Source organism: Limulus polyphemus, unplaced genomic scaffold (genome assembly GCF_000517525.1).
Source record: "Limulus polyphemus unplaced genomic scaffold, Limulus_polyphemus-2.1.2 Scaffold3145, whole genome shotgun sequence".
NCBI classification, from domain to species: domain Eukaryota; kingdom Metazoa; phylum Arthropoda; class Merostomata; order Xiphosura; family Limulidae; genus Limulus; species Limulus polyphemus.
In genome coordinates, this window is record NW_013668755.1 from 71297 (window position 1) to 84866 (window position 13570).

General features: G+C 31.2%; 1 protein-coding gene across 1 annotated transcript in view; it reads left to right on the forward strand.

Moving 5' to 3' along the window:
- LOC106468748 (plexin-A2-like) overlaps nt 1–13570 on the forward strand; it is an 89197-nt gene that overhangs the window by 55361 nt on the left and 20266 nt on the right. Inside the window, exons 7-16 of the mRNA XM_013929192.2 lie at nt 518–611; nt 1605–1719; nt 2520–2651; nt 4275–4382; nt 6906–6999; nt 7144–7322; nt 9415–9593; nt 11113–11245; nt 11529–11665; nt 12488–13022. Of these exons, the coding sequence (XP_013784646.1) occupies nt 518–611; nt 1605–1719; nt 2520–2651; nt 4275–4382; nt 6906–6999; nt 7144–7322; nt 9415–9593; nt 11113–11245; nt 11529–11665; nt 12488–13022 (1706 nt within the window). The remainder of the gene's footprint in view (nt 1–517; nt 612–1604; nt 1720–2519; nt 2652–4274; nt 4383–6905; nt 7000–7143; nt 7323–9414; nt 9594–11112; nt 11246–11528; nt 11666–12487; nt 13023–13570) is intronic.

A 13570-nucleotide genomic window follows, 5' to 3' on the forward strand; every position in this document is an offset into this window, starting at 1 on the left:
TACAAACAAACAATAAAGATTTCTCCTTAACTTAAAAAAACAAGCTCTTGGGTGTGACTACGTCCGGTTCACGGAGTCAGGGAGGTGCACTTCTGAATGGGCCCAGGGGTGATAAAAACTTTAACATGTCACTAATTGCCTAGTATCTTTGCTGTTATACCTTAAAATATTCTTGTGAGATAATCAGTCTTTATGTCTTCCATCCACATTTATAGACAATTTAATTTTTGTAACCGTAACATATATTTCTTATCATCAACTGCTATGTACGTTGATCTGAACCTAACGTGAGTAAGCATTATATGTTTTTAACATTTGTATAGTTTATAGATAAAGGGCTTGCAAGTATTGAAGGGATTCTCCACTAAGATTGATAAATTCAAAGTGTTTATTAAATGGAATTTGTCTTTAAACGTTTTTGGGGAAATATAATTAGCAAAATTGTATATTTCAAATACTTAAATACATACTATGTTCGTAAAGATGTCTATTTTGACCTCTTCATTTTTTTTTACAGATCATTTTACTGCCAAGTTATCTGTGAGGATGAAAACGGGTCCAGACTTCGTTGCAACAAATTTTACTTTTTACGACTGCAGCACTTACAGTTCGTAAGTTGAAATTTGAATCTGTAAAACAGAACAGTTGTTCAAAGTCACTGACTCTTAATGGTTTCAATAATTTGTATGTATTTTGTAGAAAGAAAAACTGCTGTTTATCAAGCTTTGAAGTCATATCTTACTGTTTCATTGTCATTTGGATTACTTTGGAGTTATTGTGTGAATGCCAAGAAACTATTCATTGTATCCAGTACTGAAGAAATGAACTTTATGAGAGAGTTTAAATATCACAGATGTTGTCAGCTTTGTTCATTTTGTGAGTTTCAAGTGAAATTTTAACATCGTTTACTTCTGAGTTATTGTAATGCTTGATTATTCACTAATTAATTATTTGTTGTATTTATACAGTTAGTTTGGCAATATTTGCTAAGAGTTATGTGTGTTTTTTATTGGGATGACTCATTGCTACTGGGCATTATATTCATTGAACTTACAATAATAAAGAAAAACGAACATAATTACACGTAGCATTTATTAGATGTTTCGGAATCTTCAGAATTACACTTTCATTGAACTAGAGGTACAAAAGAAGCTTAATGGTAATTACACCAGAAATATGATATAATCTGTAATCAATAATAGTAATCAAATTGAATGCAATAAAAGAACAGAAGAAAATTAACAGTGTGTAGTGCAAATGAAAAAAGTTGTATTAATTAAGATTTCATTTGCACTACATACTGTTAATTTTCTCCTGTTCTTTTTTTTTGTATCCAGTTTGTTTACTATTATTTATTACAGATTATATCATATTTCTGGTGTAATTACCATTGTGTTTGTTTCGTATCTCTAGCTTACTGAAGATAGACTAATAAATTCTTTATGTAATTATGTTTGTGTTTTTCCTTATTATTAAGTTACGTTTTCTGAAATAAAATTACTAGTGAACTTATGATGATGTTTTTTAGTGTCAGGAATATCTAAGTAGCGTTAGCTTGTTATGTGGTATTCATAAGTGTAACCACCAAGTTTATATTAAAACAGATGCACCAAATGTGTCTCCAGTCGTTTCCCTTGTGACTGGTGTGTAGGAGGCCACCGGTGTACTCATGACACCGGAGAAAATTGCCGCAATGACATTTTAGTCACTGGAATAGAAGTAAGTTAATCAGAGTTTTAGGCTTAGCTTTATTAGAAACGTAATACGAGCAATAATGATGTAAGATATAGAAATAAGTTGATCAGATTTTTAGGCTTAGCTTTATTAGAAACGTAATACGAGCAATAATGATGTAAGATATAGAAGTACATTGAACAGATTTTTAGGCTTAGCTTTATTAGAAACGTAATACGAGCAATAATGATGTAAGATACAGAAGTACGTTGAACAGATTTTTAGGCTTAGCTTTATTAGAAATGTAATACGAGCAATAATGATGTAAGATATAGATATAAGTTGAGAGTAACCTGAAATATACATTTCACAGGAACACATGTTTAGCGAAATAGTAATGATAACTGAATAAAAAATGTTATTTTGTTGAAGAGTGTTAATTTTATTCATACCAAACACTACTTATTTTTATCGACCTATTGTTATTTTGGAACTAGTAGAGTCATTTGATGAAATAACACAATTTGATATTAAGTTTTAATGTTTACTTGGTTCAGGTAGGGAAACTCCTATATTCATGCTCCCTAGTGGCTCAGTAGTAAGGCTGAGGGCTCCACTCTATAAGCCAAGTTTTGATACAGTAGAGATATCCCATTGTGTAGCTTTGTGCTTAATAACAAACAAACGGACCTGTATCCGTATTTGGAAACATATGAAGTTCATGTTCTCTGTGATTTACAATTTGTGAAGTAAGTGTAGGAGAATGTAAAGAAAATTAACTGTTGGTTACATGATAATTTCTTTGTAAGATCAATTAATTAAAAAGAATTTCTCTTCCTTGATAGAGTATTGGTCCTAGCATTAGATCGGGACCTGGATTTTGTCCTATGATTAATGTTACAGCTGGGAGTTCTACTGAAATTCTTGTTCCTATGGGTATTAGAAAGGCCATCCAGGCAAGAGTAGAGAATACACAGGTGAAGCCTTGCTGTTAGGAAAGAAATGTTATTTGTACTTAATTAATTTATCCTTGACAGAATAGGATGTAGATGTATATACACATATTTATGTTGTTGTTGTTTTTGTGTGTGTGTGTTTAAGCTTTTACATCTTACCAATATAATTTTCAAACTTCACTTGAAAAAAAAAAAAGATTTTAGTGACAGAGAAAACGAATAAATCGATTAATTCTTTGACGAGAGAATGTTTTTCACAATAATAAGTACAGGATAATTATGAGCACAAGAAATCTCGCATTTAAAATGGTTATTCGGGAAAGTGTGGACGTAGTTTAGGATGTTTCAAAACCATATTATGCTGCATAATTTTTTCCCACACCGACATGGCTTTTATTTCTTTTTTTTTCAGCAATACAAGAGTAATGGCTTGATTAAAATGATAGTTAATTTACAAATATACCAAGGATTTATGCACACTATTCAGAATGGATGATTCTTACGGTAACTTTGTTTAGGGATAAACTCAGTAACCGGACTAAGAATGATGAAAAGCTTATGGAACATTCTCTGTGATGGTTTTTGAAACATCCTGTACCGTGTCAAAACTTTGCAGAATGAAATTAATGATCGTTAATGTGCCTCTTGTGAAATTTGGTTCTCTTAGGGCAAGTGGTTTTTAAGATAAAAGTAATCATTTTAAATTTGGGATTTTCTTTATGATCATCTTGCAAAAAAAAAAAAAAAAGGCAATCAAAGTTTGCCTCTGGAAATGTTTATTTCTGATCTGTGAAAAGTAGAATCTACCTTTTTATGTAAGATGCAGAGAGCATCTTTTCTCCAAGTAGTATATTAAACTTCTTGTATTTTGTTCAAACCAACATTGCTTGACAAGTTGCCATAACTAAGACATTAAAAGCAAGAGATAATGTATTAGACTTCTGTGTAATTGACTTCTTTATATCTTGACCTATTTGTTAAATCTCAGAATTCTTGTAGCTGAATTCAGAAGCAGCTGACTTACTAATAGCAAGTTTTTGAGCAAGTTGACAGCATTGTTAGTAAATAGTTTAAGAAAAATTGGCCCACATGAGTTTGAGCTGAAAAAAGTATTGAAGATTGTTTTACTCTTTTTCCTTTATATATATATATATTGTTTTTCAATATATATATATATAACTTTTGAATTATTGCTAATGTATTTGAATTACTTAAAAATATTACATGCCTTATTATTTGTTGTTTTATCATTTTAAAAAATTGAATATTTTCATGGCTCAGTTATTACTTACTTACTTTCCATTCTATTTTACTCAGTTATTACTTACTTACTTACTTACCATTCTATTTTACTCAGTTATTACTTACTTACTTACCATTTTATTTTACTCAATTATTACTTACTTACTTACCATTCTATTTTACTCAATTATTACTTACTTACTTACCATTCTATTTTAATTACCAGAAAATACTTGATACCTGAGTATTTTGTTGTTTTCTTACAACATATCCCAACATTTAGGATGAAACACTGAACCTTTCTTAGTCACTTATTGTTGTCATTTTATGCTGTAAAATTATGTTTTCCTGTGAAACAAGATATACTGTTTTGGTCTAGAAACTTGTGTTTATATTCTACAGCTTTTTCTTCCATCTACAAGGTTTGTTTGTCAGTTTAACATTGAAGGGCGAGTTAAACAAGTGGACGCACAACTTTTATCGGACACTATCTACTGTGGCGAGTTGAATGTAAGTGTTTAATGTTTGTACATTAAGGAATGTTTGTGTTACGGGAAAAGCATTATGGAGTACTTGTGTTATGGGGATAACATTAATGAATGTTTGTGTTACAGGGATAACATTAAGGAATGTTTGTGTTACGGGGATAACATTAAGGAATGTTTGTGTTACATGGATAACATTAATGAATGTTTGTGTTACAGGGATAACATTAAGGAGTACTTGTGTTACAGGGATAACATTAAGGAATGTTTGTGTTACAGGGATAACATTAAGGAATGTTTTTGTTACAGGGATAACATTAAGGAGTACTTGTGTTACAGGGATAACATTAAGGAATGTTTGTGTTACAGGGATAACATTAAGGAGTACTTGTGTTACAGGGATAATGTGATGAAATATGAGACTGGTTTTATGGTTTTTACTCCAAACTTCCAATTATCTAAGATTATTTCTTGATGCACATGAGAAATCTGTAATGAAATACAAATTCTTAAAAGAACCCTATTAAAAAAAAAGAGCTTACATCTTGTTGTAATACACTGATACAGATTGTCTTTTTAAGATTGTGATTTTACATTAATTATATAATTTATTATATTTCATACTTATATCAAAAAGTTCCTAAAGGAATAAGTAAAAAAAATATATATATATACACTTTTACCAAGATGTTTTGGAACAGAAGGCTGTTCAGTTAAAAATACTTGTTTTTCTATTACAGGACTTTCTTTTGTTTAATTAAGGCCGACATCATCTCACGTGATCATAAAAAACTATTTTATGGAACGTCATTTTAATTACATAATATAATTTTTTTGTTTTTATTTAATAAGGAATGTTCGTTTCGAGCTCATTTGAATAATAATACTTTTGTATTCATGACATGCGGCATTTAGCTGTAGGTCTAATAGTAATTAATTACATTTATGTAAATTCTCTCTCTCTACACATATATGGATATTTATGTAGTACAGATATGTATCAGGTTTTGTTTTTTTTTTGGAAATGAACTAAACAAATGTCAGATTTTTTATTACTTTTTTAACCTATACTTCTATATTTATGAAACAAAGGTTATTCTATGAACTGTTATTATATTTCTACTACAAAATATACTTCATAAATAAGTGCTACGTGGGTGGATTTATAGGTGATATATATATATATTATTTCAGTGAAACTACAATAAAGAATAGGAAATCTCTTCTCCAGTGTTTGTAATACATCATTCAGAATAAATCTCACAGGGACAAGAACAAAGAGCATTTCTAGTGCCATCTAGCGAGCACTGACTGTAATACATGATAATATGCAAATACATTTGGGCAAATAATAAAAAGTACTGTGAGAAATAGTTTGCTTGAATTAACTCGGGCAGATATGTTTTTTCAAACATGGAGGATGCCTGAGTTACGTAGGGCAAATCTTGGAAGGGGTTAAGAAAATAGAAAAAGTTCTGCTTGTTAAAAAGTAAATGAAAGATAAATTCTATTAGCTGTTTCAGTCACCTTGGAGTTTAATATAACACCCTATTCAGAAGCCCTGATGATGGTAACCGTGTTATTTAAAATGTGTCAGAAAATGTTGGTTTTGTTTTTTAACCTTAATATACAGTAGCGTAATGTACCTGAAATAAAATTAAGTCTCGGCTTCTTACAATTCCTGTAATTTAACTTCTGTTGAACTGGTTTTTATGGCATCAGACGCTGTCTTAATTATAGTAACTCCTCTCTAAACTTACGCTTGAAACTTAATCTAGTTTGTTCTCAAAGCAACTTAGAAACACTTGAGAAGCAAATCTTATTTAGAAAATAAAACTTGCATTTACACTTTCGCATCTCGCTCGCTAATTAATTTTTTATATGTTTAAACTATAGAATTTATCAGTTTTAAAGTAAATGTTACTATTTTGTTTCAAAGTTAATTTAACAACATTATCCTAATAAACTAATTTGCAAATTCCTTTAAAATGAAACCTAGAAGGTTCTGGTTTATTACTAAGTTTAACAGCATACACTTATACTAGTCTTTAAAAAATTAGTTGTTTTTTTTAACATGTCCCTCAGGAGCCAAGAAGTGTCTTTACACTACAATTTGTTGAATATTTACGAAAGTGGTTCTAAACGGTTCATGAATACCTCTGTGTGTCATTCGGAGACTTCCATGCTTCTTGTGCTTGGCCATTAAGCTCGTGATGTGCTGAAGGATTTCAGTCACCTTACCACTTCAAATCACTTTTTGCAGCCCCAATGCTAATAAAAATGTCCAAAAAATTTCATTTCAAATTAAGAAAAACCAGATTTCGTTTGTTTGTTTTTTCCAACAAAAATGTCTCCCACTGGTTAGTGAGGGGCCTGTTAATATATGTTTATAATTTTAAATATATATAAATATAATTGAAGATACGTAAAAGTTTTGTGTAAATCATCATGTAATTTTTGAAAGTTTTAATTTTACCACATGGTATAATATCATCATCTTCTTCGTTCGAAAGTTCTACCACTATAGTTTAATATTTTTCTCTCATAGTTCACCTACAGCACACGAGCTCCTAATGTATCAGCAACGTTTGCTGTTATCTGGGAAGGTAACAAACCCCTGGACAACCCAGAAAACATACACGGTGAGTGTTGACTATTGAATTGATTTTATCAAATCATTAACTTTACAATGCTGTATGCTAAATTGAATTCCACCGACTTTTTATTCCTCACACAGTTTCTTGTATCAGTATATCATTTTAATTATATGTTTCTATGTCTTCTAGCCCTGGTGTACCGATGTCAAGGAATGGCTAATAATTGTGGAATATGTTTGGAGCTTCCTGAAAAATATCGATGTGGCTGGTGTCAGAAGAGCAAATCATGTCAGGTGAAAGAGACGTGTAAAGGAAACTCGTGGTGGTTAGACAGGAATCAATCATGTCCCAACCCACAAATTCACTTTGTAAGTTGCTCCATTTCGTCACTACTTACTTTCTCTGACCACTTCTGTTAAAAGTCATGCTTCTCCTTCTTTTACTGTGTTCCGAAGCTGTCAATGTAAACTTTTGTGGAGGTTCCAAGCTGCATGCATACAGCAATATATATAATAGTTAATTTTTTAGAATAGTGGTTATACAGTAGCCTTTTATCGCATGGACAAATTTTTTATTAAAAATCATCACTTGCTGGGGTATCATTAACTCTGTAGTGATTGTTAATCGACTGGAAAAACAACGTAGTTTTTATTCAGTGTCATCTAGCCATTTCTATTGGCTTTTAAGATAGGTAAATAATCTGTTTTTCATGATATAGAAATGGTTCGAACGTTTGTACTATATTTTGTATTCATTAAAATAGGAAAAGTATAAATGACCTAGGATGCATAAGGAATGCTTTCTACATTCTTTGAAAATTTTACCATGGAAGATTTCTAAAATTTGCATAATTAAAGTGTCCCCAACAGGTGTTGTTGTTGGGTTACATTGTCTCAACAGGTATTGTTGGGTTACACATGTCCCAGCAAGTATTGTTATGGGGTTACATGTGTCTCAGCAGGTATAGTTGTTAGGTTACATTGTCTCAACAGGTATTGTTGTTAGGTTACATTGTCTCAACAGGTATTGTTGGGTTACACATGTCCCAGCAAGTATTGTTGTGGAGTTACATGTATCCCAGCAAGTATTATTGTTGGATTGTCTCAGCAGGTATTATTGTTGGAATGTCTCAGCAGCTACTTATGGAAACACTTTATTGTATTGCAAAATTCCCACCTGTTCACTAAAATTGTAGAATATTCTCGAGTGTAAGAATCAACAATATATGTGTGTATGTAAACACTGGTGTATCGTTTATATTGTTGCGTAAGCTAAAATTTTGAGAAACTCTGCTCATGCCTATAAATATAACTAACGTGCCACACCAAAAGACAATATATATATATTATTAGTTTGCTATAAACCTCGGAAGCTATAACTGTGATTGTTATAATGCTTATTAATCAGGAACTTCAGATATTTGATCAGGAACATTTATAGATTTTGAATATTACAAACCATTTAACTTCAGCAGATTCATGTCGGACATTAGTACTTTTACAAAAACATTATATAACTTCATCAGTGGATAACTTGGCATGTGGCCGGTGAACAACAAAGAACAGAGCTAGCTAGTTCTCTGTTAAATCAATTGTATCTACACCATCTCAAAATTAATTCGTTCATCGTCAACCCTCAATAAGATATCAAGGAAGTTCCAGACAGGTAGAGGCCTCAATATTGTTTGTAAAACTTTTGTACATAGATCATTATTTGTAATAACTGTTATTGTAAATTGTATTATTGTTTGTATACTAAAATATATTTGTATTAAAAAAAAACTGTATGTATCAATCTTCTTGGCAACTATCATAAATTGGATACAATCGACATTTATTTGATTTCTAAATCAAAATTATCATTTAACTCAGTCTCAGACTATTCAAAATTATAATACGTTATGTATTATATTGGAGGCTTGTCCAGGATTAATTGTAATACGTAATAATATATATATATACATACACATTCTGCGGTTAAAGTAATGCAAGAACTTATTATAATATTGTAAATCAGTCCTGCACAGACATATGCTAGGACAAATATAACCAGACAGTATTGAAATGATTAAAGCAGAATGGATAGAACTTGGCATGAAATACATAAAAATTAACATTTAAAACTTTTGATAACTTTCTGGTTTTATAATGTGTTTGTAGTGAATAACAGATGTACAAAATATGAGTGTTAAACTCATTTAAATAGGTTAATGTTTGAATACTATAAACTACATATTGTTAATAATTGGCCAAAATATGTTTTTAATCTTTTTCTTTTTAATAATGAACACATTATAATTTCATTTTCTGTCCTTTCTTAACATTAACTGTCAGAGAAAAAGCAGAAAAACGGGGCTTGTAAGATTATTGCTTATGTCATATCTTTTCTACAGAACTGTTTCATAACTTGAACTTTGAGAGACATGATATTTTTTATTTTTTTATCTATTTAATTTCTTAGTTCACCCCTGCTTCTGGACCTATAGAAGGTGGCACCAACATCACAATTGATGGGATCAACCTTGGTAGAATTTTTGAAGACATAGTAAATGGTGTTACTGTCAAAGTATCTGATAGCAAACACGGTCGAATCGACATTCCCTGCAAACCATTTCGTGCGCTGTACGTGAAAACCACAAGGTCAGATATCTGTCTTATACTCCAAACATGTATGTGTACAAAATGCAGATTATGTTGCATAGTCTATTTTAAAAGAATTTACAGACAGTAGACAATGTTGAAGTACATGTCACTCTATAATAGTTGCAATTGCTTTTGACATAATCTGTTTATCTAAGATAAAATTCTTATCAGAAATGCACTGCCTTTGGAAATACTATAACTATCATTTTCTACATATAATATCTTTTGTTTGTTGGTTAAACCTATATGTGTTAGAGTATCATTATAATTTGTATGTTAGTTACTACCCAATGTTTTCAGAGATTTCTTACAAATATAGTATTACTAGTATAAAAACCTGTCCAAAACAATTACAAATATAGCATTACTAGTATAAAAGCCTGTCCAAAACAATGGGAAACCATTTTTGAATGACTAACAAAAATTATAGAATTTAACTAAAACGAATTTGTCTGTACCTCCAATATCCACCTACTCTTCACTTATTTCATCAGTCTCAAAGTAATTCTTTAATCACCACATTTTTAGTAAAAATGAAATGTTATCTTGAACAAAAGTATGTGTGCACTCTGAAAGAGACTTAAATAGCACTCTTAAGCCTTTTCACTGTATTCTAGGTCAGGAAGTAGAAAACATTGTGCGGACATTCCGACACAAATTTCAAACTGTACTAGGGTAATAGATATTTGGTAGTAATAAACGTTTATTTTCTTTATGTTTTAAGGCCAAGTAGGTAACATATATGTTAAAATACCAAAAGAATATTTATTAATTAACATTTATTCACCACTTAAAACTTTTTAAACACTAACTCCATAACGTTAGTAATAGTAGGCCTATTTGTAGTCTAATTTATGCATTAGCCTAAGCCTAATGTAAGGCTTAGCTGAAACACTACTTGGTAAATTTTATTTTAGTTTTGACTACAACTCAATGTTATAAAACTTCTGAATTAAACTATTTTGCTGTTATATCATAAAAGTTATCAAAAAAATAAAGAATGAAAAACAAACCTTTCTAACAAATCTATATGAATATTGAGCATTCAACATAAACACCATAGTTGGCCTAAGAACAATCAGATGATAGTTTTGTTGCTAAGCAATGATGTATATTGTTGTGTATTACAAAAAAAAAGGTGCATGAAAGTGTTCTCAACAGAGTGACAAGAGAATAAGCCCTTTTATAGTTAGTAATTCTGTCATATTTAAATGATAGAGTATCAGTTTTTTTCTTACTTCTTCTGCAATCTTCAGCAGAAAAATATTACTGAATACTACACATATGTGTAATTTACATTATGAGCCAATACTGTTTATCAGATCACATTTTATCAAATAAAATATAACTGTTTTTAACAATGGATGTTGCTGTACTATAGAAAGGCTGGTAAACCTAGACATTCTGTTAGCTATTTTATATTATTCTGTTAATGATATTTTTATAGTACTTGTTTTCTTGCGGTTCTAAGTACTACTCCCAAAGTACAAAATACTGACACTTTTGTTTTCCCTAGGATTGTCTGCGAAGTGGGTAGCCCTCAAGAAAGAACTTCCCACTCATCGAACATTGTATCTATCTTGGGTCCTGTTGTTGTTAAAGTGCCGAATGACCACTCTGCAACATCACCTAGGAATTATGAATTTGTAGTAAGTTGGTTTAACACAAAATTTATTATTTCATTCGGATCTGACTGAATTTTTATACAACTTGTAAGTCATGGTCTTCTAGACAAAAAAAACACCAATAATGTGCACAGTTTTTATTTTATCATATAGTAAAGACAGAATTTTGAAATTATTGTGATAAGAACCAGATATTTTTGTCTGGGTGCGAGTTTTATGTGTTGTATTTGATGCTATATTAAACACCAAAATCTGTGTCTTTTGTTCCAAAATGACATTTTAACAAAGAACTCCATTCCATTTGTAGAATCCAGAAATTAAGTCTATCAGCCCTAGTAAAGGACCCAAGTCAGGCGGTACACGCCTAAGAATATGGGGAATCCACATGAATGCAGGCAGTACTGCTGAAGCTACTATTGGCCCCCTTAAGTGTGTAATCACAAAGTAAGTTTTTAAATGTCTAAATTCCACAAGATAACTGGGCTGTAGTTACTTTTTTAGATATCAACATACAGTTTTTTCCTGTTAGTATATCAACCTGAGCCTGTATTATACGGCAAAAATTTTATTTTCAGAAACTAGTGAAACATGGTGCTTGAATTTTGGACATTTTATAGTTAAAATGTATTACATATGAAATATAATCATATAATATGAACTCCATATTACAATTTGAAACTTTACAATAAATTTTTAAATTGGTGTAATCTTTTTTTTCATAACTATAATTAGATTTAATAGATTTAGTGGTTTAATCTAATTATCTGGTAGACGTAATAATAGGTAGGCAAACAACAATTTATAAGTCTAAGGAAAAGTTTTATTGATGGTGGAACATACTAGATGTTTTGACAGAACATTGGTTTGTCTTCTTCAGGTATGACCAGTACTAAACAATCCAAGGTTTATATATATATCGTAAAAATACAATAGGGGTTAAATGTGACGGAAATGATGTCAGCAAGTGAGAGGATATAGGTTATATAATTTACGAACAGTGAATAGACCTTATCAAACACGACTGATGTTGCTGGGGCCGTTATCATGTCCCTTGGATTGCTTAGTACTGATCATACCTGAAGAAGACAGACCAACGTTCTGTGGAAAGATCTAGTATGTTCCACCATCAATAAAACTTCTACTTACGCTCATAAAACATTGCTTGCTTACCTGTTATTATATTAGCATAATGTGCTTCCTTACCCACGTATATAGTAGATAGTTAAGTTTAATTTTGATAACACTAACTTTTTTTACTCTTTATAGCCGGACAAAAAACTCTGTTGATTGTATTACCCCAACATCAGATAAAATTGGGCAAAAGAAAGTTAGAGTGAAATTTGACAAAGGGTTACGCAGTTTTGATGACTACCAGTTTTTGTATGTAAATGATCCTAGAGTGAGTAATGTAGAAGCAGGATCTTCACGACAGAAAGGTCCTCGAGGTATCCCCAGTGGGGGGATTACCATTAATGTAAAAGGAAGTTATCTTAACACTATCCAAGAACCCCAGATTTATGTGGAAGTCAACGGGGAGCTGTATACTGGTCATTGTGTTGCATTATCGGCCAAGAGTATGAAATGTAAAAGCCCAGTAGTTCCCATTGACCAATCAACTTTTAGCAGAAGTGATCCTCAGGAGTTTCATTACGGATTTTTGATGGATAATGTGGACTCATTAAAAAATCTTAGTTATCATCCAGATTTTGACAGATTCAGGATGTTTCCTGATCCAGTTTATGACAAATTTTCAGAGAAGGATAACGTAAAGTACTACAAGAGTGATTATTTAACTATTAATGTAAGTTTACTTACTTCTAAAGTGTTGTTACTCTGTTTTTGTAGAAATAGAATGACTGCTTAATCAGTCTAGAATAAAGAGAAATCAAAAGTTAATTACAATAATAAAGTTTTTATTTAAAAAAAACGTTATGGAAACTGCTAAATTAGGCATATATATATGGAAGATTTTAAATATACAAAATTTTCGGGCCTACAGACTTTGAAAATATCTGTTTATTTATTCAAAGTTTTATAGGAAATGTCTAAACTTCCTGACAAAGTGTAAAATATGGAACTTATGTAAAAGTCTATTGACTAGGCAACCTAGAAAGTAACAAAGAAGTTAAAGGAACCCGGTGAAACTTACTACTAAACTATTATTTAGGGGCCCGGCATGGCCAGGTGGTTAGGGCGCTCGACTTGCAATATGCGGGTCGTGGGTTCGAATCCCCGTCACACCAAACATGCTCGCCCTTTCAGCTGTGGGGGCGTTATAATGTGATGGTCAATCCCACTATTTGTTGTTAATAAGTAGCCCAAGAGTTGGCGGTGGGTAGTGATGACTAG